The following is a 23,790-nucleotide window of genomic DNA, read 5'->3' as shown; positions in this document are numbered from 1 at the left end:
CAAAGCTCTGTGTTCACCCATTTTAGAGGAGGACATGCACTGGAATTACATTGGGCAGGCAGAGCCCCTTGCAGAATGTCTGCTCCATCCCACTGCTGATAAAGGGATTAGTGTGCGTACAACCCATTTACAAACCAATTGCTGGATTTCCTTTTGCTTTAGTTTTTTCAATCTCAAGTATTTGCTATGTTTTGGCAAACATTCAGTGGAGATTTAAAATAAAGGCACACAATCACAAAGTAAACAGATCAAAAATATACATCCCATTGATCCTCAAACAAAAATAAGTAAAGGGATTTATATAGGGGTTTAAGTATATGCTTTTCTTTGCATTTACCCAGTACTAAAATTGCTAAAATTGTTTAATAAAATTTGATATCTACCTTAGCATCTTCCACCTCTCCTTTTCAATGTGGTTCTCAGGGCTTTCACTCTCGTAGGAGGCCAAGTAAAGTGCTGAGGAGAAACAGTGCAAAAAATAATATATTATTACTAATGGCATCATTTTAATCTACAACAAAACCTGTTTTATAAAGCTGTTTTAGAAACATAGAAATTACAGTGCAGAAGGAGGCCATTTGGCCCCAGTGCTAGCTCTTCAACTGCAATTCTCTCTTCAATACTGTTTTCCTGCCCCTTCCCTGTATCCTTTTGCCACAGAATCATATGGATGATTTTTTGTGCTCCTTTCAGAATAGCACTTGTAGGGATAGCTTGTCAGGAAATCCCAGGTGCACAGTACCTAATTTTCCAGCCATTCATGGTGGCGTGGGTCGACGGTTGCCTGGCCAGCGCACCCCATGAGCTCCATTCTGCGCCGGGAGCTCATATCATAACAGCCTAAATTGGTCTCAGCAATAAACAAATGCTTCAGATTTGAACGTTCATTAAAAGAGTACAGCCTATGGGTGCAGTTATATTACACTTCCTGTTTAACGCTGGTAAAATTTTTTGTAGACTAGTTCCATTAGCCATACTACCTCCTCATACCTCACTCTCTGTTCAGGCAAAGTAGTAAGCTATGCCATAAATTTCAACACTGCTTTGCTCTCCAGTGTCTTACTGCCAATGACACGTCTAACCTTAGAAAAAAGCCAATGCAAAAGTAGGCTCTTTTTTCAATATTAAAATATGCTTAAGTGCAACGTGGTCAGACCACCTGAGTGCTTGTTAAACTGCAACCAGTGAAAAGCTATGAGACTACCTCCTCCAGGTCCAATGCAAAATATTGGACTGACACCAGCTTAGCTGCAGTTACACTGGCACATGGAAGCTGCTTTGCAGTGACATAAGATATGTAGTAAAACTGCATAATCTAAATATCTCCTGTATTACCAAAGATAATCATTGTGTCAGATCAAAAATTTGTCTCATTTACTGTCATAGAACTTTACATTTTTAAAGATCTTTGGGCCACAGTCATGTGCTTATTCTAAACAGAATTCACATTTAATCCTTCCCGGAATGTAACACTCCTACAAATTGCATGGAGACAGGCTGCTTGCTTTGTTCTGGAATTAATCAATTAAAGTAAATTGCCAGAAAATGAGGGGAAAAAAAATCTTACTGTCCATCCAGGTGTGAGAAAAAAGTTAAATTTGATCATGAATCGGAAACAAAGCGGGTGACATACCAAAGATTTATGGTCATGGCAACAATCATTTCAGGGTAAAGGTGAACTTTAGTTTTGATTCACTGGTCCTGGTTGCTGAAGATTAGCAGAAACCTGTGCTTTAAATCCTATGGATGATTGACAGTTTTATATAACTCGGAAAGATACCTTTTTGATTTCCTTTGCCCCAGTTTGAATTTCAAAGACAGCAGGAGATATGGCTCACCTCAGCCTACAGCAGTTCTTTGGTTTTTCCTGCTCGATAACCCATGTGAAGGTGAGGTTACATTAAACCTAATGTTTGTGGTACAGGTGCCAGTCTAGGTTTTGTATTATTAGGAGAGATAGCAAAGTGTTGTGTCTTATTATTTTTATATCTGAGGAGGTGTAAATTAAATGTTCCGTAATCAAGTGAAATCTGCTGTGTTAATCTTTAGCTACTGTTTCATTTTTATGTTAAACAAAATAGTTTAAGCCTCAGTTGCACAGTCTGTTAAAGTGTTTATTCTTCGGTTATCCAAAGGCTAGAAGAATATTAGAAGGCTTATGTCATCTCCAATGAGAAAATTGCAATAACAAGGGTGGTCTGTTCAACCCTGGGCTACCTTACAAAAGCAGATATTGTGTGTAAGGTCACGTGTAGATTCACAGGGATCAAGGGCTCCCTAATGGGAGCATTGAGTATGAGAGAGATATCTGGTAGGAGCCTGAAAATTGTAACAATCAATACATACAGATATCAGTGTAAGCCAGTTTAAAAGTTTGTTTTTAGATCTTTTGTTCCAAACTGAGGTCAGGATATAACATTTTAAGAGTGGGATAGCATTTGTAAACTAAAATCAAACTACATGTTATACATGAGCATGCAGAGAAATGTGAATATGATTATAAATTGGAAATCCATCGCTGTAAAATGTGCCTCAAGTTCTGTTTTTGTGAATTTTAAGAATGTTTCTCAGCAAGTTTCTGCTGATCCTCAGCAACCAAGATAGTGAATAAAAACAAAAGTTCACCTTTTCCCTGGTTTTGAGATTTTCTGAAGTATCTCAGGGGTCAAGTTAAATTGCTTAAAAATCAAAGTCAGCCTGATCTCTAATATGATTTTGTAAATGATTAGACATCTGTATGGTCACAGTTATAAATCAAGTTACTTTCTCCAGCTACTAAGCAATAGTAACTCCATACCCTTGAAATTACTGATGGAAATATTAGCAGGCAAATGCTTAACATGTTCATATGACATTTCTTTGTTTGCTATTTTAACAATCATGTTAACCCATTTAAAAGGGTTAACAAAGTTGCTGGTATTGCCAGCAGTAATTTTGAGGTTCATATATTCAGCAGACACCAATTTACTGTAGGTGGTGATACATATTTCTGCTTCAGCTTTTCTACTGTATTTTGTACTTTTAAAAGAAAACTTTAATGTTAGGATAAGTACGAGATGTAGTTTGACTTATTCTTTCGTTAATCCTAGGTAATCAGTTTTATCTTCCCCACCATGTAGATTATTTAATAGTTGTAGATACTGGGTTCCAGTGGGAGAAATGCATTCATCCATTTTAAAAGGAGTAATATGTTCATTCTATTTCACCAATGGCAATGGGATTAGTGTGTTTGTTGTGGGTTTAATTTTTAGAAACTGAAAATAATATGGTTAGCCCATTAGCAAAGAGTACACACATTGATCCCATTCCAAAATCATACACTCCAATGAAATTCCCTTAGTTTATATCACTCCGGCAGAATTCTAAAATGCTCCTCTAAAATGTCCCGATGGAGTCCTGCATCTATAATTATTGAATTAATCAATAGAGAGTAAAATAGAAATAACTGCTTAGGATATATAGAGGGATATGTTTATCCCAACACCAAGCCTTGTGTTAAGATTTACACATGGACAACTATACTTGGAAGGTTTTCTTTTAAAACAAGACTAAATCCTGATAATAGAAACTAAAGAAAGAAAGAACTTGCATTTATATAGCACCTTTCATGTCCTCAGTACATCCGGAAGTGCTTCACAGACAATGAATTACTTATGAAATGCAGCCAATGTTATTTTGTTAGCAAACATGGCACCCAATTTTCACACAGCAAGGTCCCACAAAAACAATGAGAGAAATGGCTAGTTAATCTGTCTTTGGTGGTGTTGATTGAGGAAGCAATGTTGGCCAGGGCACCAGCAGAACATCCCAACTGTCCTCAAATATCCCTGCTATGGGATTTTTTACATCCTCCTGAACAGACACACAGATGAACAACGGCATCTCCGACAATGCAGCACTCTCTCAGTACGGCCCTGAAGTGTTTGCCTAGATTATTTGCTCAAGTCTCAGGACTGTAGCTTTAACCTACGACCTTCTGACTCAAAGCAGAGAATGCTGTCACTGAGCTAGATTAACTACTCACCAAGTTGGTGAAAACATGACCAAATATTTTTGAGGAAAAACACATAACAGATGTTCCTCTGAAATTTAAACACTAACAATGATTTGATTTAATCATTGTTCCTGTGCAGATAAAATACAATTAGATTTCAATCAACCTCACATCATAGCCTTGAACAGTGTCTCAGACAATACAGTTAATGACCTGTGCCTGAAACTGATGGTAAGTTCAAAACTTGTGTGGAGATCTAGTGATTTAAAAGAAAAGTAAAAATGAATACAACTAATCAGTATTCTAAAAGGAAGTTTTCTGCATTAAGCAACTATGCTTTTGAGTCTGGAGTTTTCAGTTGGTTTATATTGAAGAGACTATTCAGTAGTCATTATTGTTTTAAGAATTCAAGATCAACGCATGAACAATTCACATCCATTCTTAAAAAAAATCCATTATCTAACTCTGCTGAGAAACACTTGATCAAATTTGATGAAAGTACAATAATCCATTTAAGTCATTATATGCCATTTCATTTTATCACAACCATACTATAGAAATAAGTAAATGTGCAGTTTAGTACAAGTGCCTTGACAAGTCTGATAAATTAGTGTTAACAGATGACTTGCATTTACAGAAGCACTGATGGATACCACACACTTATTTTCAAAAGAAAGCCACAAACTAATGAAAGGAAGTTTGTTATCAAGTCTGGTAACATTCCAATAGAGTTTTTAAGTTCCTGAGAGACACAGCAGTGTTAACAGACACAGAGAAATCCCAGTTGGTCTGTTTTAAGTTTACTGGAAGGGGAAGTCGCTTATGAAATTTGTTCAAAATCTACCTTGTTATTAAAATGGCAAGCTAACACTCTGACATAAGGTAAATAGGAGTGCAATGCCACAATTATATCTTTCATCTATTGAAAGGCTGCTACTATAAAAAGATACTCTGTGAATTCATACATAGATCCAATTTATATTTAACATCAAAAACTACAAGTTATAATATTAATGTGTGCAGATAAATTTACCCTGTTACAAGAAAAAATTCTTCGATTGGACTAGACATTGCAGAAAATTAATTATAATTGATGTCTTGAAGAATCATTGTTTGCTGGAGGTTCTTTTAGCTTCAGTGCGTTCATTAAAATGGATGCATTGCATAATTTTGATAGCACAATTCATTTTCAAATGTATCTAATGACTTACTATCTTCCGAGAAGACGGGAGCTGTGAGAAGATACTGAAGGATTTTACGATCACGCTCGAAGGGGCACTCTACTTGTTTCCAGGTCATAAACTCGCTGACTTGCTTTGCCAGCTCCCAGAATTTCTAAAAGAAGCAGAAGTAATAAATTAAATGGTTTTAAATAATGGTTCAGACTATAATCTTAGAGGGTATTAAATTACATATATTGTTTTCTTAATACACTTGGACCAAGAAGGTCCCAGTCGTCTAAGCAGCAACTAAAAGGAGATTGTGAAAAAGTAACATATAACTGGACATTCAAATTAAGTATTTGAAAAATGTCAGGTTGACAGAAGGAGATTGTAATTTCCAAGCACGTACACCTGTGAGGCAAAATGTGTTTCCTGTAGGAAATGTGGTGGGTTGGGGCATTAGAGAACCAATGCATGATGTCACAACATGGTGGAATTCAGATTCAATTCTCTGTTCTGCTGTGTTTCCAATCTCAGCAATGCTGCTACAGCATGATGCAAAGTGGAGGCCAGATTAGCTGGAGAGTCATTACCCAGGCTGGTCTCATGCGTCCTATATCTGTAATCCAAAACTGGCATTGTCAGTGGCTTGGGGCATTCTTGCAAACAGGGGGGATTAGTAAAAATAAAACTTCAGGCTGCCTTTGAATATAGATCTCAGAGCTTAAAGGGCAGTGTGTTAACCCACTGCATTACCCAATCCCTCAACTTTGTTTATTTTTGGCATTCTTATTGTGTCGTACATTGAGATATTGCATACTGCATCCAGAGAGTTGTTAATGAGCTCAGGATGAACAGAACAGAATTTTGTTCATGATATACACCAAACAAAACACTACTGGGTAGAAACTATTGTTGGCAATGTTATTGTATAAGTTCTTAACACACTTGTACTAAAATGCTTCTTTCCACAATTTTAATGGAGGCAATAACATATTTATTTTGAACCAGTTTAAAATCTTTGCTAAAATGCTGAAGGCAGGAATTTGATCCAAGCATGTTAAGCATTTATATGATAGTATCATTGATAATACTTTCAACCCTTAAATTATTTCTTTAAGAAGTTCAATTCCTACTCGTGAAATACTGTTTGGACCCTTTTATTAGAAAATGCAATTAAAGAGTAGCATGGTGGTGTAGCTCCTTGGAACACACGCACTCAGCACTGCGTGGGAGTGGAACGTGCTGAGTTGCCAAACACGGCCACAATACTGTAAGGATCCACGGAGTGTGGATCACAAGGATAAAAAGGAACAAATCACAGCTAGTATCTTCTTGGAGGCTCTTGCACACCTTTGAGCAGCCAGTTCAGGAGCAGCATTGGCAACATGTTTCTCGCCCAATGGTGCATTATGCAGGAAGACAAAGAGATGAGAAGTGTATTTTAGAAGGAATGACTCTCACCCACAAAAACAAAGTTGACACACAGGGCATGATTTTGACCTTGAGCCAGGAAGGGGGGGATGGGGGGGGGGATGGGGGGGGGATGGTGGGGGCAGATTTTCGGGTACGAAACCCGGAAGGTAAGTTGGCCGAAATTAGGTCAACAAATTTTACTTCTGGGCTTTGCGCCCAGCAGCCAGCCTGATTTACAGGCTAGCTGGCTGTGGGACAGGAAGGCTGGGGATCGGAGAAGAGGGAAGATGGGATTGTGGGCCATGGAGGAAGTTGGGGGGGGGCGGGGTGCGGGGGCTGATGCCAGGCAGAGATCGGGGCGGGGGGGGTGGTGGTGTGCTGATGTTGGACACAAATCGGGGGCCTGATGCCGGGCAGAGATCCGGGGGGGGGGGGGGAGGTGTGGGGGGGTGGGCTGATGCTGGACACAGATCGGGGGCCTGATGCCGGGCAGAGATCCGGGGGGGCGGGGGAGGCTGATGCTGGGCAGAGATCGGGGGGGGGGGGGCCTGGGGGGAGGTGTGGGGGGGGTGCTGATGCTGGACACAGATCGGGGGCCTGATGCCGGGCAGAGATCGGAGATCACTTGAAGAGAGATTGAAAGACGAGATCGGAGGTCGGATGAAGAGTTGGAGGTAGGTGGTGGTGGGGGGGGGGGGCGGCCACCATTGGGAGAAGGGGTGCTTGGATGATTGCCGAGGTCCTGTCGGCCAGGTGAGCTGGTTGGCCCTGGATGAAGCACTCCTGCTCCTCTGGGCCCACAAGCAGTGCAATAAAGGCACTCACCTCATGGATCCAGCACTTCACACCTGCTTTCACCTGATGTGAATCAGAAGTGATGGGAAACCCGAACAGGTACGGTTAAATTCATTTTACTTTTGTAATACACAAAATATAAAGTACCTCAACTATTTCAATAAGTTACACTGCCCCTTTAAGTATCGGCCCGCCAGTTTTAAGTATGGGCGGGACTTCCGGGTGTCTGTTGAGCACAAGCATACAAATCTGCCTGGGTTAAACCCAGAAGTGGGCGTGTTGGAGCTGGGATGCGGTCCCGCTCCAAAATGCTGTTATTTTAACCTCCCACCCACCCCCAACCCCACTTGTTCTGGGGGGTTGAAATTACCCCCACAGTAATTCCTTTTAACTTGTACCTATTGGGAGCCGCGTGAAATTTGCAAATTAAAAGAGGTCTAATAAAACAGGGCTCAACCCAAAATTGTAACAAATGAGGAATTGTGAGCTAGCAATTTGTGTCTTAAACCTCCCCTTTAATTCTTTTAGTGATTAGCTTAAATTTTTGCCTTTTTGTTGCTATCTCACTGACCAGTGGAAATGATGTATCATTATTTATCTTATCATAACCCTTCACCTATTATATATTAAATGTGGTGGATGACACATCTATTTCACTGAAAACTCTCATGTCAACCTTACTCCTATGGGAAAACCCATTGTAATACCTGTTATGCCTGTAGGTGGAGTTTTCAATATTAAGTGTATCACATATGTCACAGATTCACCCATGTATAATGTCACACACAGTATGTGCTATTGTACAGGCTTGCTTTTACTTTTAAAATATTCATTTAAACACATCTTAAAGTTTTGCACCTTCTCTAATATCATTTTAAAATATTTAATGAATTCAACTTTTCATTTTTTAGCCTCCCCACGCTCCCCCCCCCGCCCACAACACCCGAGTGCCACTTCTGGGGAGATTCAATGTTAAAGTTCTAGGGCTCTCTCTAACTACTTTTTAGGTTCAGGACAAGGGATTTCAGTGTTTATTCCATGTTGAAAATGCTGCTGATAACTTCTAATTGCTCTAGTGTGGCACTCTAAGTTTTTCCAAGCACTGATTAGGCCTCTGGACTGTTCCCACCCCAGTCCCAATTGTCACCTCCCATGAGGTCCAAAGTTGGACCTCCAGTGCCCCCTCTTATGTTGAAATACATCGAAGTTACAAGACAGAAATAAGCCATTTGGGCCAACCAGTGTTTGTGTCAACATTTACCCATCCTATTTCTATATCCCTTCAACCCCTTTTCCTTCATCCAACTATCCAATTTAATCTTGAATTTTGACATTGTTTCGGCCTCAACCACTAACCCTGAAAGTGAATTCCACAGCCTCACAACTCTCTTTGTGAAGAACTTTCTGTTTTAAATCTCCTACCTTTAATCTATGCCCCACATTCTTGACCCCTCAACTATTGGAAAAAGTCTGCTTCTATCTACCCTAGGCCTTCATAATTTAAAAAACTTCTAATATATTGCCCATAATCTGAGTTCCTCTAACAAAAAAGATACAACTTTTCAAGCCTTTTCAAGTTCAATGCCTCTTGAGATAAAACCTAGAATTCTCTTAGCTTTTTTACAGCCTTTTCAACTTGAGTTCCTGTCTTTAAAGTTCTGTGAACCTGTATCCCCAAATCCCTCCGTTTTTCCACAGCACCAAACCTACTTCCATTCAGAGTATAATTACTGTTGTTTTTTGTCTACCAAAATGCATCACCTCACACCTACTGCCATTGAATTCTATCTGTTTTGCTTCTGTTTAATTTTTCCGCATTTAGGATGGGTAAATGTTGACACAAACACTGGTTGGCCCAAATGGCTTATTTCTGTATTGTAACTTTGATGTATTTCTATGTAAGAGGGGGCACTGGAGGTCCAACTTTGGACCTCATGGGAGATGACAAGTGGGACTGGGGTGGGAACAGTCCAGGTTTTTGCCCCCTAATAGGTTTCCTATAACTCCAACACCCCCATTTTGCTACTTTAGGCCTTGAGTTCACTCATTTCTCTCCCTCCTCAACATTGCATTTTCAGGCTCCTCTGTCTTAAAATATCTTACAACTTGCAAGTTTTCATTCCTCTATTGTCTTTCTCCCTCTTCCCGTGGACTCCTTTTTAGCTGCATATTTTGAAATATTAACTTTTCATTCCTTGGACTGTTCAAATTCGCCTCTGAGGTTGTTTTTCTTCCTGCCCCTGCCTTTTGGATTCCTGCTCCCAGCAACATAGGAACATAGGAACAGCAGTAGGCCAATTAGCCCCTCGAGCCTGTTCCACCATTCAATGAGATCATGGATGATCTGTGACCTAATTCCATACACCCACCTCAGCCCCATATCCCTTAATACCTATAGTTAACAAAAATCTATCAATCTCAGATTTAAAATTAACAATTGAGCTAGCATCAACTGCCGTTTGAGGAAGAGAGTTCCAAACTTTTACCGCCCTTTGCGTGGAAACGTGTTTCCTATCTTCACTCCTGAAAGTTCTGGCTCTAAATTTTAGGTTATGTCCCCTAGTCCTAGACTCCCCAACCAGCAAAAAGTTTCTTTCTATCCTATCAGTTCCCCTTAATATCTTGAAAACTTTGATCAAATCGCTCCCTAATCTTCTAAATTCCAGGGATTACAACCCTAGTTTATATAATCTCTCCTCGTATTTTAATCCTTGGAGTCCAGGTATCATTCTAGTAAATCTACGCTGCGCTCCCTCCAAGGCCAATACATCCTTCCTAAGGTGCGGTGCCCAGAACTGAACACAGTACCCCAGGTGTGGTCTAACCAGTGCTTTGTATAACTGTAGCATAACTTCTACCCCCTTGTATTCTAATCCTATAGATATAAAGGCCAGCATTCCACTAGCCTTTTTGATTATTTTCTGTACTTGTCCATGACATTTTAATAATCTATGGACCACTAAGTCTCTTTGGACCTCCACTGTTCGGTTTTTCACCATTTAGAAAGTACTCTGATCTTTCCTTTTATGTCCAAAGTGGATGACCTCACACTTTCCTACATTGAAATCCATTTGCCACAGTTTTGCCCATTCACTTAATCTATTAATATCTCCCTGTAATTTTATGCTTCCATCTACACTGCTTACAATACTGCCTATCTTTGTGTTGTTGGCAAACTTGGATATGTGACTTTCTATCCCATCATCTAAATCATTAATAAATAAGTGAATAGTTGATGCACCAACACAGATCCATGTAGGACACCACTAGTCACATCCTGCCAATTTGAGTACCTGCCCATTATCCCTACTCTCTGTCCCCTGCCACTCAGCCAATTTCCTAATCAGGTCAATAATTTGTCCTCAATTCCATGAGCTCCAACTTTAGCTAATAGTCTCTTATGTGGGACTTTATCGAATGCCTTCTGGAAGTCCGTATAAACAACATCCATAAACATTCCCCTGTCCACTACTTTAGTCACCTCTTCCAAAAATTCAATCAGGTTTTTCAGGCATGAGCTACCCTTTACAAATCCATGCTGGCTCTCTCTGATCAGCTGAAAATTTTCAAGGTGTCCAGTCACTCAACCCTTAATTATAGACTCTAATAGGGATCAATTTTAGGATGGCCGAGCGGGTGCGTTTGTGGTGGGGGGTTCCTAAAATTGGGGAATCCCAGAGCGGGTCCAGAGCCCAGCTCCAACCCGCCCACTTCCGGGTTCCCCAATGACACGAATCGGTGCCGTGCAGCCCCCGCATGCGGGACTCCCACCGGCAATTAAAGCCGGAGGGAAGGCAGTTTAGATAGTTAGGGAGGTACTTGAGGTCATTGACAGACCTCATTGGTAAGAGATTTTAGCAGGGATGTGATTTTGGACTCACCTCAGTGTGTTTCCCATGCTGTGGGAAACACTCCCTGTTGTTGCAGACGTGTTTCAGTCAGCAGCTATTGGGAGATGCAGAGGATTCCTTAACAGTTGGAGGGAATACCTCATTCATTGCTGCAGGGCACTCTGTCACCTCAGATAAAGTTTTGCCTGCCACACCGTTGTCTCCACACTCCAAATTATTAAATCATAACCTAAACTCTGCTGTCCAAACACATTTACCTACTTTGTGGACCCCCTCACACTCACGCCGTCAGTATTGGTGGGCGGGTTCCACAGCTGCATTCATCACTCCATTGGAGGACGACCAACATCACCAGCCTCGCCAGGCACGCCGTCCACCTCTGCCACGTGGAGCTACACAACACAGTGCTGCACAACAGGCACCTGCACAAAGTAGTCGTGCAACTACAAATACACCCACTGTAGGGTGACCCAATGGGTGGTATCAAGGGTGTTCATGGAGAACCTCATGAAAGGGCATTATTGCACAAACCGGTCAAGAATGGCCAAGACGTGGCAGTAGCGGTGACAATATAATATGTAATGTGAGTTGATCAGAAATCAAATATAAGTAAAAACCATGACAAACCCTCAAACACCCTTGTGCATCCCCTTCATGCTCACGACACGTTTGCCTTACGCTTCGTACTACACATACATGATGCATGCCCTGTGGCTGCAGCACATGTAGTGGCAGGTTGGGTGAGGCTGACCGTGAAAGAGATGCATGAGAGGGTGAGTATGAGATAGAGTCGTGAGATTGTATGAGGATTGGGTTGAGTGGTAGTGGTGGGATGAGTACTGTGGAGGTGAGGAAGTGCAGGTAAGATGAGGATGAGGGTTCAGTGGGTGTGAGGAGTGATGTGATAGAGTAGTGTTGGCAGTGCAGAAGGAGATGTGAGGTGGGGGCGGTGATGTGGCAGACGGAGTGTAGGGGAATGAGTAAAAGTACTCACTTCAGCTGACCTGGTTAGGTCACTGAAGCGCCTCCTGCACTGTATGCAGGTGCATGATATGTTGGCGGTGCTGGTGACCTCCTCTGCCATCTCGAGCCAGGCCTTCGTGGTGGCAGAGGCAGGCCACTTCCTCCCGTCCACCGGTTGGAATATCTCCCTCCTCCTCCTCCTCCTCCTCCTCCTCCTCACCCCATCCAGTAAGACCTGGAGTGAGGCATCATGAAACCTGGGAGCAGCCTTCCCCCAGGGCTGCTCCATGCTGTAATTTTGCCTATTTTCTGCAGCATCAGTCAGTGGAGGACTGCCCCTTTAAATAGGGCTCCTCCAGCTGACAGCCTATGATGCGGGTGCGCAGTCCGCCCGCAGCGCAGCTTTCCAGCGGGAAACCCAGAAGCCAAGGTAAGTGGCTTCAATTTACTTGCGATCGTGTGGGGAACCCACCGATTTCACTGGGTGCGTCACCCACGCACCCAGTCGACCCCCCGCTGCCAACCCGCCTCCCTCCTAATATCGGACCCTAGTAATTTCCCAACAACAGATGTTAGGCTAACTGATCTATAATTCCCTAGTTTCCCCCTCTCACCTTTCTTAAATAGCAAAGTGATATATACAATTTTCCAAACTAAAGGAAGGGTTCCTGAATCGAGAGAACTTTGTAAGATTATAGTTAGGGCATCTGCAATATTCTCACCTACTTCCTTTAAAGCCCTGTGATCTGGTCCTGGGGATTTGTCACTCTTTAGTGCCATTATTTTCTTCATTACTGTTAATTTGCTTACGTTAATTATGGTGAGTCCCTGTCCCTGATTCAAAATTAGTTTCCTTGGAGAGATCGGCATGTTATCCTCTTCCTCTACTGTAAATACTGACGCAAAGTAATTATTTAACATGTCCACTATTTCCTTATTTTCATCTACAATATCACCATTATCAGTTTTTAATGGGGCCCACATTGCTCTTGACCACCCTCTTTTTCTTAATATAATTCCTAATAGTGGTGTCAACCTACAAAATTCATTGAGGCACTCTCATTGCCGACGATGAGCTGATATTTCAAGTGAGGCTCAAGGTGCATCAAAGGGTTGGAAGTTATGTTGCAGCTGTACAGAGCTCTGGTTAGACTCCATCTGGAGTTCTGCATTCAGTTCAGGGCACTGCATCTCAGGAAGGATATATTCGCCTTGGAGGGGGTGCAACGCAGATTTACCAGAATGATACCGGGGCTAAAAGGATTAAGTTATGAGGATGGGTTGCATAAACTAGGCTTGCATTCCCTTGAATATAGAAGATTAAGGGGTGATCTGATTGAAGTGTTTAAGATGATTAAAGGATTTGATAGGGTAGATAGAGAGAAATTATTTCCTCTGACGGAAGAGTCCCGAACAAGGAGGCCTAACCTTAAAATTAAAGCTAGGCCATTCAGGGATGATGTCAGAAAGCACTTCTTCATGCAAAGGGTAGTGGAAATCTGGAACTCTCTCACCCAAAAAGTTGTTGAGGATAGGTCAATTGAAAATTTCAAAACTGAGATTGATAGGTTTTTGTTAGGCAATGGTATTAAGGGTTACGGAACCAAGGCGGGTAGATGGAGTTAAGATACACATCAGCCATGATCTAATTGAAGGGCAGAACAGGCTTGAGGGGCTGAATGGCCTACTCCTGATCCTATGAATGCACGGGATTAGCAGGCTGTAGGGAAATGGAAGGCAACAGGCGGCATTTAACTGATTCCAGTGCTCCCATTCCCAACATTTCAGTTCAGCTGAAGAAAAAAGGATCTTCGTCAGCAGACCTGCCAAAATAATCAGAGACAAGGAGAGAGATGTGGCCAAAGAGACACAGATAGGGAACAGATCACCAGAGACAGAAGAGGAGAGGTTCAGTAGGAGCAAACAGAGGGGAGACAAGACAGATAAAAAGATGTCAAAAGAGAGAAAGCCACACATGCGGCTAAAAGATCCGGGGAAAGATACATTAAAGAAAGAATTAGATCAGCAGAAGATTTCACAAAGACAGAAATAATGCTAGACAAACAAATGCAGGAATGAAGACAGAAAGAGATACAACACGCACACACCAATATCAGCAATGCAGCAGACAGTAGCAGAGGACCAAAGATTAAAGTAAGAGATCAGGTGGGAAACAAATGGACACAATACATCTCAGAGAGAGCTAAGGAAACAGAGAGTTACAGAGTAATTGTGGTAAATACAAAAAGTGATCAATGAAAAAGAGAGACAGATTGGAGAGGGGAAAGATCAGGATTCACATCAAGGCAGCTGGATGGATTGAAAAATAGTCTTCATAATGCTAACATTGTTATATAGTAGCTGAATTATGTGATTTCTTAATATTAAACTATTTCTTCCTTCAGAAAGTTTGAACTTTTCTACTTTTTACAATGTTTTGCCTCTTACCTCTTTTCAGCAGTATTTCTTTAAAAATGGAGAAAATAACATCAGATTTACTCACCTCAAAATTGACATGTCCATTCAACAAACGATTGGCACAACCCTCGTTTAAAAAGTAAATATCCTTGATCAATAGACTGCAGAAAGGAATTACAATCTGTCAAAAAATACAAATATACACCTTTAATTAAAAACTGGTTATAAGCTGCAGTTAAAGATTACATATTGATGAACCTTACAGGAGTATGTTTTTGGACTGAAGATGCAGCAGGTCACAAAGTGAATGGCTAATAATGTGTTGTTCTAACACTACGTGAATATTAGCTGAAGAGCGCTTAACACATTTGTATGAAATTTCTTTGCCTGCCACATTAATGGAGGCATTATGCTGCTTATTTTAAATGGGTTAACACCTTCACTAAATTCTCAGATAAGGAATTTCGCATGTGTTACATACCTGTACCTTAATATTCACGTAGCCTAATTCCAAGGCCATAGATTTTTAAGGCTTCAATGTTTTTGCATTACATTCCCTTAATGGCCCAGATTTTCATGTCAAAATAACGATGAGGCTAATGGCGCTCACCATTATTTATGCACAAATGCTACAGCAACTTTAGGTGAGCGGCTGATGTGCGGCTAAACTCAAAAATCCAAAAGTTGCTGTCCGAGTTGCATCACTCCGCCATTAGCTTCGCATAAAGGACATCTCACTGTGTGCCTCACCATTGAAATGCATTGAACTGCATGAAGTTGCTGTATTTGCGCAGTAGATACGAACTAAACTAGCCACAGAAAGTTAAGTCTTGTCCATTCCAGTCTAAGTACCCTTTTAATGAAGTGATAACTGTTAATTACTGCCAATCAACCTTTCTGGCACTGAAAATTAATTATTACAAGTGTGCAGTCTCATTTCTTCAGGTTTTAATTGTTGTTGGGGATTTTAAAAATGTCAAATTTAAAATTAAAAATGTTTTTTTTACTTTTCCTTTCTGTCCCTTTTTTCTCTCTCTTAATCCAAGCTTTCTTTCCCTCACTTTGGGCGTGGGTAACGCGCCCAGTGAATTCGGGATGCTTTGCACGCGATCACAACCTAATTGAAGGTACTTACGTGTGCTTCCGGGTTTCCCATTCCAGACCTGCGGAGTGGATGCACTGCACACCCGCATCACAGGCTGTCAGCAGGAGGAGCCCTATTTAAAGGGGCAGTCCTCCAATGCTCCTCCTGCAGCAAAGAACCATTTTAGGAGCATGGAGCAAGCCAGAGGCAAGGCTGCTCCAAGGTTCTCTGACTCCTCGCTCCAGGTGCTACTCAATGGGGTGAGGAGTAGGAGGGAAATTTTTTTCCCATCTCATGGGAGGAGGTGGCCTCCCTCTGCCACCATGAAGGTTTGGCTCGAGATTGCAGAGGAGGTCACCAGCAGCAGCAATGTGTGCCGAACCTGGGTCCAGTGCAGAGAGCGCTTTAATGACCTAACCAGGTCAGCCAAAGTGAGTATACTTACGCATTCTCCCACACTCTGTCTTCCACATCACCTCCACCACCACACAACTTCTTCTGCACTGCCACCACAAGGCTCTCGCATCACTCCTCACATCCACTCAACTATCATCCTCACCTTGCCTGCACTTACTCACCGCCCCAGTTCCCATTTGAACACTACCACGCAACCCAATCCTCATACAATCTCATGGCTATGTCTCAAACGCACCCTCCCATGCATCTGCCTCATGGTCACCCCCACCCACACCAATGCATGCAACGGGTCACTAGGCAACCATCACTCAATCACGCCTCTCTGTGTTTTGCCTTGATAGGAGAAAAGATGCCAGAAGGCCCAGGAGAGGGCAATAGGGGACATGGAAGTGGAGACGCCACTCAAAGCGCTTCCACGTCTGACCCATTGCCCCCCTCCCAACCAGTACCCGCAGTGCTGCCTCCTCTCCAGGTGGCCGAGCCTGCCCCTGCACAGGTGCAGGTGGGGCAGTCTTTGGAGGGGCCCTCACGGGCACCGAAACCCAGAGGGCGTCCGCGCAAAGCATCTCATCGGTCAGGGCATGGACAAGAGCAACCTGCCACTACCTCTGCTGAAGCCACAGGGGTAGCACCACGTAGGGGTTCCGGTAAACGTAAGGCTAAGGTTTTGTGAGCACAAAGGGGGTGCACAAGGGTGTATGACAGAATGTCATGTTTTTGATTTTGTTTTCTTTGCTTTGCAAAGCACATTAAAATTTGTTATCACCGCTACTGCCACATCTTTGCAAACATTGTCTGGTTTGTGCAATAATTCCCTTTCCTGAGGATCACCATGAAGACCCACACCTGATGCCACCCATTGTGTCACTGCAGAGTGGGCGTAGGTGTATTTGCAGGGCTCTTTTGTACAGACGACTGAGAGACGCCAGCCATGTCCCCGGTGGCACCCTGGAAGGATGCGGAGGAGAAGTTGTTGAGGGCAGTGGTGACTTTGACAGCGACAGGTAAGAAGATGGTGCTCGGGCCAGCTGGGAGCAGCTCAGTATCAAGGAGGCTGCAGATGTCCACGACTACATGTCGAGTGACTCTGAGCCTCCGTGTGCAATGCTCCTCATAGAGGTCCAGGAAGCTGAACCTCGGTCTGTAGACCCTGTGGTGAGGGTAGTGCCTTCTGCAACGCATATGTCTCTCTGGTTGCCCTCCCTCCTGCTGTGCAGGTGGATGTGTCACAGCACTGTGTTGTGGAGCTCCATGTGTCAGAGGTGGATGGCGTGGCCGGCGAGGCTGTTCATCCTCTGAGGTCATGACTGCAGTTATGGCGGCCCCCATCTGGAAGATGTACGTTTGAGGGGGTTCGCAAGGTAGGTAAATGTGTCTGGACACCGGGATTGAGGTTGCAAGTTGGTGAATTTTTGTGTTAGGAGGAGGGTGGTGGAGGCAAACTTTGTCCGAAGTGACAGAGTGGCCTCCAACCTGTCAAATGGACCTTTCAGCTCCCACAGGCTGGTGGCTGCAACACATCTATTTCAACTGGGAGTATTTCCCCCAGTACGGGAAACACGCTCTGTTTCGATGAAAATCCCACCCCTCTTAAAATATCCTCCCAATCAGGTCTGCTAACGACCTAGAGTATCAAAATAATTGGGATCCCACCGGCTTTAATTGCCGGTTGGAGTCCCGCACGCGGGGGCTGCGCGCGCATGTCAGCACGTCACTGGGGAACCCGGAAGTGGGCGAGTTGGAGCCGGGCTCTGGACCCGCCCCGGGAATCCCGAATTTTTGGACCCCCCCACCATGAACGCACCCACTCGGCCATCCTAAAATCGACCCCTTTATTTCTCTTTCTATATCTGATTTGACATTGAATTCACCCACTCTAATTTACACTTCCTTCTCAGTCCTTGTGCTGTTCATTTCACAATTCTTTAATCTGATTGGTTAAGGAGATATACAGTTGCTTGCCCTGTTCACTCAGGTCCCAGATGCCCTGTTTCCCTCACTGCGACATTACCAGCTCGCACTTTCAGCAACTTGCCACGCAAAAAATTTAAAAACCTAAACGTGCAAGGGCAAGTCTAGCAAACGCTGTTAGATTCACTCCTACAGCAAAATCTAGCTCATTATCTTTATACCCTGCGAGAGTTTGTTTAGAAGTCTGACAAGCAATACCAGCAATCAAGCTCAAGCTGAGTTGTTTGGCAATTATCTTGCAAAATATATAGCTTAGCATATCATTGTTGACCAGGGCTCCTGCAAGCAACAGCAAAACCATTCTGACTTCAAAACACTAAAGTAAATTAACAGAAGTTACAAATAAAAAATGTGAAGTATCTTACCGGCCTACATTGGAATACAACTATCAAAATCTAAGCTACTTCAGAGGAAGCCTGACTGCAGATTCCTAAGTTGCTTTTACATTACAAGATTGCAATTGATGGCAGCTGTGGGTTTCTACTGTCATCGCTGCATTTATAAATATAAACAGTTAACTGACTCCCCAGTAGCTCAGTGATTTATTTGGCAAACAGCTGAGATGCCAGAAAGCCCCAGATTCCACCCGCAGTCTGTGCTGAGTTATTTCATCTCCCTTATGCATTATCTCCCTATGATTGGCTTCAATACTCTTGGGTTATGGAGGGGAAAATCAACCATTATGTCCACTTCTGATTGCTCTTCAGCAACCCTACTGGAAGTGTGCATAGACAACAGGTAAGAACAAGAATGGATTCAGATGTGGTGCCTTCTAAGGTTGAATAGGCTTCCAAAACTTATTGTCATGGCTCACATTTGAATAATAGCCACTTTGTCAAAGTACTGGAGAGTGGCGAGCGCCAGTGAAAACATAACTCAGTAAGGAGTCAACATATTCAGGAGGGGAACGAAGGGACACAATTGGCAGAGAAAAAAACGACAATAGGTAAAACTTAATTTATACACTATTGTATTTTTAGAGGGTGAAATTCGTATTGGTGGTAGAGCAAAGATAGCGCCTTGGCCACCCGTTTTACACTCTCTCTGATTTTCTTTTCCATTGATTTCAAATTGCAGAGTTTTTGCTGATCTGTTAAAATGTGATGATCTGGAAGTAGAATTTTCTCCATAGATGAACAAAAGCTTTGTGAATAGCTGGTTTCATTGGTACTACAACTACAACAACTTGTCTTTCTAGCGCCTTTAATGTAGAAAAACATTGCAAGGCTTCACAGAGGTGTAATCTGACTTGTTTTCTTCAAGTCCAGGTGTATGCAAATCATCCTAAACTATTGCATTCCACTCTATTTTGCCGAAGGGCCCGAGTCGCCATCTTCCCAGCTGTTTGGCATATGAACACACTTGTTCCAGTCCAGAACCTATTGTCATGGCAACCGAATTCACAAACAGACAGCTCATACAGAAAGTTAAGATCTGATAGGTCATCTGAAAGATTGGGGAATGCATTGTCTGAAATACTCTTCAGTGTTCAGTAATATAAGTACTGGAGTCAATGTTTTATTCAGTGTGCACAGAGCATCAGAAATAATCGCACTGCCCACAATGCAGGCAATTGTATGGGATGGGGTGGCAAGTTTATCAGCTCAACTCATTTGCAAGCTTGAAAACATATCACATGAGCCCATTCAAAATGAGTCTAAACACAGTAAAATTCGACTGCCTTGTGAGAAAATATTTGAAAATGAAAAGCTACACATACAGAGACAGTGCCCGTTGATTCTAATCATACTTTATCTTTAAACTGAATTTGACAGAGAAACCAGAATTAAAATAGAAACCATTAGTATGAATGGGATAAGACCTTGACCATACAATTTGCATCTCAATTGCATAAAAATAATTTTGGTCGGGAATATCCTCGGAGCTGCTGACCACCCCACCGCTGTTACTTTACCGGAAGTGCCACGGAAAACGGGAGCAGCACCAAGGAAATTCACAGCCTTTGACTATTTTGAGACTTGGAAAAAATGATAAACTATTTCTCCAATTGTACTCCAGTGATGATTTTATTTGTTGCAGACACCTTGCAAGACATGGAAGAAACAGGGCCTGTATTTTTTGCAGACAGAATAATGCATCAGTTTAAACAAACGATTGCAAGAATGCTGAGCTGCAAGAAGAAAGTATACAATCAGACATTCAGATTAAAAAATGGGACAGGTCAGAGAGAATAAAAAGTACCCAGTATCTGCTGCTATATGTTCCTAATAAATAAATGATTTAAGAAGCAAGACACTTTGAGCTGAATATGATTACTCTAGACAGCTTTTTCGTTCATCCGCCACTAATGTCCAATTGTAAAGATCCCAGATAAATAATACATTTAAGAAGCCTGTTCTTTTTTTAAACTCTTTTAGTGTTGAGGCTTATCAGAAGCCGCAAGACCCAACACTACAATTACATGTAATAACCTTTTTATTATGTGTATCTGTCTTACCTTTTCCCTGTTACTATGCGCTGTCACTGATCTCTGGGCTGCTCCTCGCAAAGCCGTCCTGTAGTTGTAGAAATTACTAGAAGGATCCATTTGATGCTGAGGATTAAAAACGTGCATTCAGTGATTTTTTAAAGAATGAAAAATTTGTATATCAGAATTAATATTTACAAAGTGGATTCTAATTGATCAACCTGAAAGTAAAATGATCATTGTTCTTACTAATAACCCTCTTATAAAATTTATTTGAATAAAAATTGGATCCTACAGACAACAGAAGAACATTTATTTGAGTTGGGTCAATCTTTAGTGTATAAACGTAGTACAGTGCAGAGTTGCTTTACACAAGTTTATAATCATGATTTTCTGATCTCGATTGGACCATTTGGTGAAGATAAGGTGCATCCCCACAGAGCAGGAGATAAAAATTGGCAAATGAGACAGCACCGCCTGGCAACAAGCTTAAAGAGCAATTTTGGCAAAGGTTGATGGACATGTCCCTGTCCCTGTCCCATTCTCAAACAGGGAATGATGTATGGAACCTAATGATTTAAGAAAATAATGATTGATTTTGTTTTTCAAAAACTAGAATTTATGTGATGTTTTAGCTTGTTCAATGAATGCAGAAAGTTGACCTCCAAAGTTTATAAAACATATGTGGGTCTGGCATGTACTAGTGAGTATTTTTCTACATATGGAATAATTTTGATACTGTTGTGAAATATCAAAATGAGAGCAAAGATTTGTAAAACAGCAGTCCCAGAAGTTTAATCTATTGGTGCCATTTATGAATATTATGCATATTATTTCTATTTTGCACTGAATCTCCCATGGTGTTGCCATGGTGAGTCGGGCGGCCATGGTAGACGTTTATTGGACACGTGATGAGAGACAGGCAAGTAAATGGATAGTGTTAACTTGTTTTGTGATTGGCTCATATTCCCCAGGGACCAATCAGGATTTTTTTGGATGGCCTTTGAGCCAATCAGGGTGTTTTGTTCTGCCTCCCACACCCTATGGATAAGTGCCTCTATTACTTTTACCTTTATAGATGTCTTTTTTTTTGTAATTTATTATTCTCAATGCTCTGGTAGTACTGCACATACCTCTTATTTTTACACTATAAAATTGATATTCTTTGCACCACTATTTTTTTTAAAAGGAACAGAAAACCACATGAAATAAATCAGCTACATCAATTAACAATATATTTTAACCGGAAAAGCAGTATTAGAGCCACTGGAAACATATTTTACAAAATAAAACTCACTATCAAGGATAGATCATATATATTACCTGATGCATCTCCGTGAATTTGAGACAGCAGATGATGGACATAAATTGTAGTGGTGTCTAGTATCTTTATATAACTGAGTTTCCCTAATTATCTTTGTTGTACCATAGTACACAGACTTTTCAAATGATAAATATATGTGGTTAAAGTAACCTGCAGCTACATATTATACTAGTGGTACTTACCTCAAGGATGTCAAACTTGGCTGTTTTGATTTTTGCCCAGGTTTTCTTTAGTCTGGAAACAGGGCTCATGTTCATGCCAGCTGAAAAGCGATAAATTGATGCACTAGTTAATGCGCTGCAGAAGGACAAGCTCCCTCAGTCAGTAATATGTAGCCAAGCTTCTTGCGAGGAGAGAGAGAGATTACAACATGATTCTAGGAATAATTGAGGTATACTTCTCTGATAATGTCTAGTTCAGTGGTGTGAACTAGAATATTGTTGTGTCTACTCACGTTGTGTTTCAATCAAATGTTAGTTACAGATTACCATGTGGCTTTTGATAGGATATACAACTTGATAGCAAGGGATATCAAGTAATTATGCAGGTTTCACACACAGCATGCATCAGGAGTCACTCATGCCTGTCCCTCCAGCTTGTGGCTACTGTGTTACAAATAATTCTTGGTTGGCTAGAGTTATGTGATGATACAATGAACCATCTGAACCATATTGGAGGTTTTAAGGTAATAAATGATCGCAGTTCAGCTACAAATTCACATTCACTCAATAAATGGTACTTTATAATTGACTCCAATCACAGTTCAGGAGAAACGTTCTCCCATATCTACCTAATGAGACTAAGGTTTTCACCAGGCTGGTATTAATCACCTATCATTCTCAATAAACAATAAAAACATAGTATATGCATTGTGCCAATATTTAATATTACCTGACGTATCAAGCCACCCACTGAGTTCAGGTGATCCTGATCCAAATCTATTTTTTTTCTGTGTATCTCCTGTGGCATCGTTCATGGCAAGTCGGATGATCTGACATTTTATAATAACAAGTGGGCTACACCATGTAATGTACAATGTATTATTATGCTGCTAAAATACACCTGTATTTATACTAGCCTGTTCCCCCTTTATGGCCACAAATTCTAATTGCTGCAAATACAATTATTTTGAGATCAGTGAGAAAAGTTGTAGATTTGCAGGAATCTGTAACATGACTGTCTACCTTTCTCTTTTTGTTCATACATTTGATATTTTGAAGTGTGAAACCACAAGTGCTATTTTTATACATGTACTACTGGATCATCCATGGTATTACCCATAAGTACCCTAGGGTCTGTGATTTTTTGGCTACTATCCTTAATTGTCTCTTTAAGGCCATTGCTTAAGTACGCTCTGTCATGAAATGGTATAAACAAGCTCGTGGGGTCAATGACAGGGCAACTGCATGTAAATTTACTGGCTTCAGGTTGGAAGAACATGTTATGAAATGCCTGGTTTTATTTATAATATTTAACCTGGCATAACAACTGGACAACAGTAACAAGGACAGTTATCACACAAATTCCACTCAAATCTTTGGTGGGACTACAGAAACATTTAATATAAGAAATCATGGAACAAGAAAAAGCCATGTGGTTCATCAAAGTCTTTCTTTCCACAGATCTTACAGAAACTGCACATCTAACCCAATCCATTTAATGTCCTGAAGAAAAGTTCTGCAACTTTTCTGCCTGCTACGCTCAGGTAAAATGTAAAAACCTCAAAATATTTATTCACCCCTGACGTTCCTTGGCTTAGCATTTCCACGGTCCCAAAAGTTCAGGAACTATTATGTTCCATAACTTTGTACTTGTAACCATCAATTGCACTTCTAACCAAATATGTCTTTATCCAGCCTTTTTAAAATGATCAAAAATAGAGTTATTTGCTTTAGCTGGTGGTCTAATCGACACACCTTTTATTCTGTTGAAGGAAGAAATTTCTTCTTATTTCAAGTGTTGCTTG

The 23,790-nt window shown here is 41.5% G+C and overlaps 1 protein-coding gene across 4 annotated transcripts in view; it reads right to left on the bottom strand.

The window, feature by feature from the left end:
• rasgef1ba (RasGEF domain family, member 1Ba) overlaps positions 1-23,790 on the bottom strand; it is a 230,758-nt gene that overhangs the window by 5,741 nt on the left and 201,227 nt on the right. For all 4 annotated transcript variants that reach the window (XR_010963882.1, XM_067990601.1, XM_067990580.1 and 1 more), the window contains exons 9-13: positions 22,007-22,086; positions 20,531-20,626; positions 14,686-14,781; positions 5,206-5,329; positions 384-456 (exon numbers count right to left, since the gene is read on the bottom strand). Coding sequence is in view for 3 of the 4 variants with exons in the window: in XM_067990601.1 (XP_067846702.1) it covers positions 384-456; positions 5,206-5,329; positions 14,686-14,781; positions 20,531-20,626; positions 22,007-22,086 (469 nt within the window). In the remaining variant the exon portion in view is untranslated. The remainder of the gene's footprint in view (positions 1-383; positions 457-5,205; positions 5,330-14,685; positions 14,782-20,530; positions 20,627-22,006; positions 22,087-23,790) is intronic.

Source organism: Heptranchias perlo, chromosome 1, assembly GCF_035084215.1.
Source record: "Heptranchias perlo isolate sHepPer1 chromosome 1, sHepPer1.hap1, whole genome shotgun sequence".
NCBI lineage: Eukaryota > Metazoa > Chordata > Chondrichthyes > Hexanchiformes > Hexanchidae > Heptranchias > Heptranchias perlo.
Note: the sequence above shows the minus strand (reverse complement) of the source record. Positions and strands in the feature narration are given on the sequence as shown.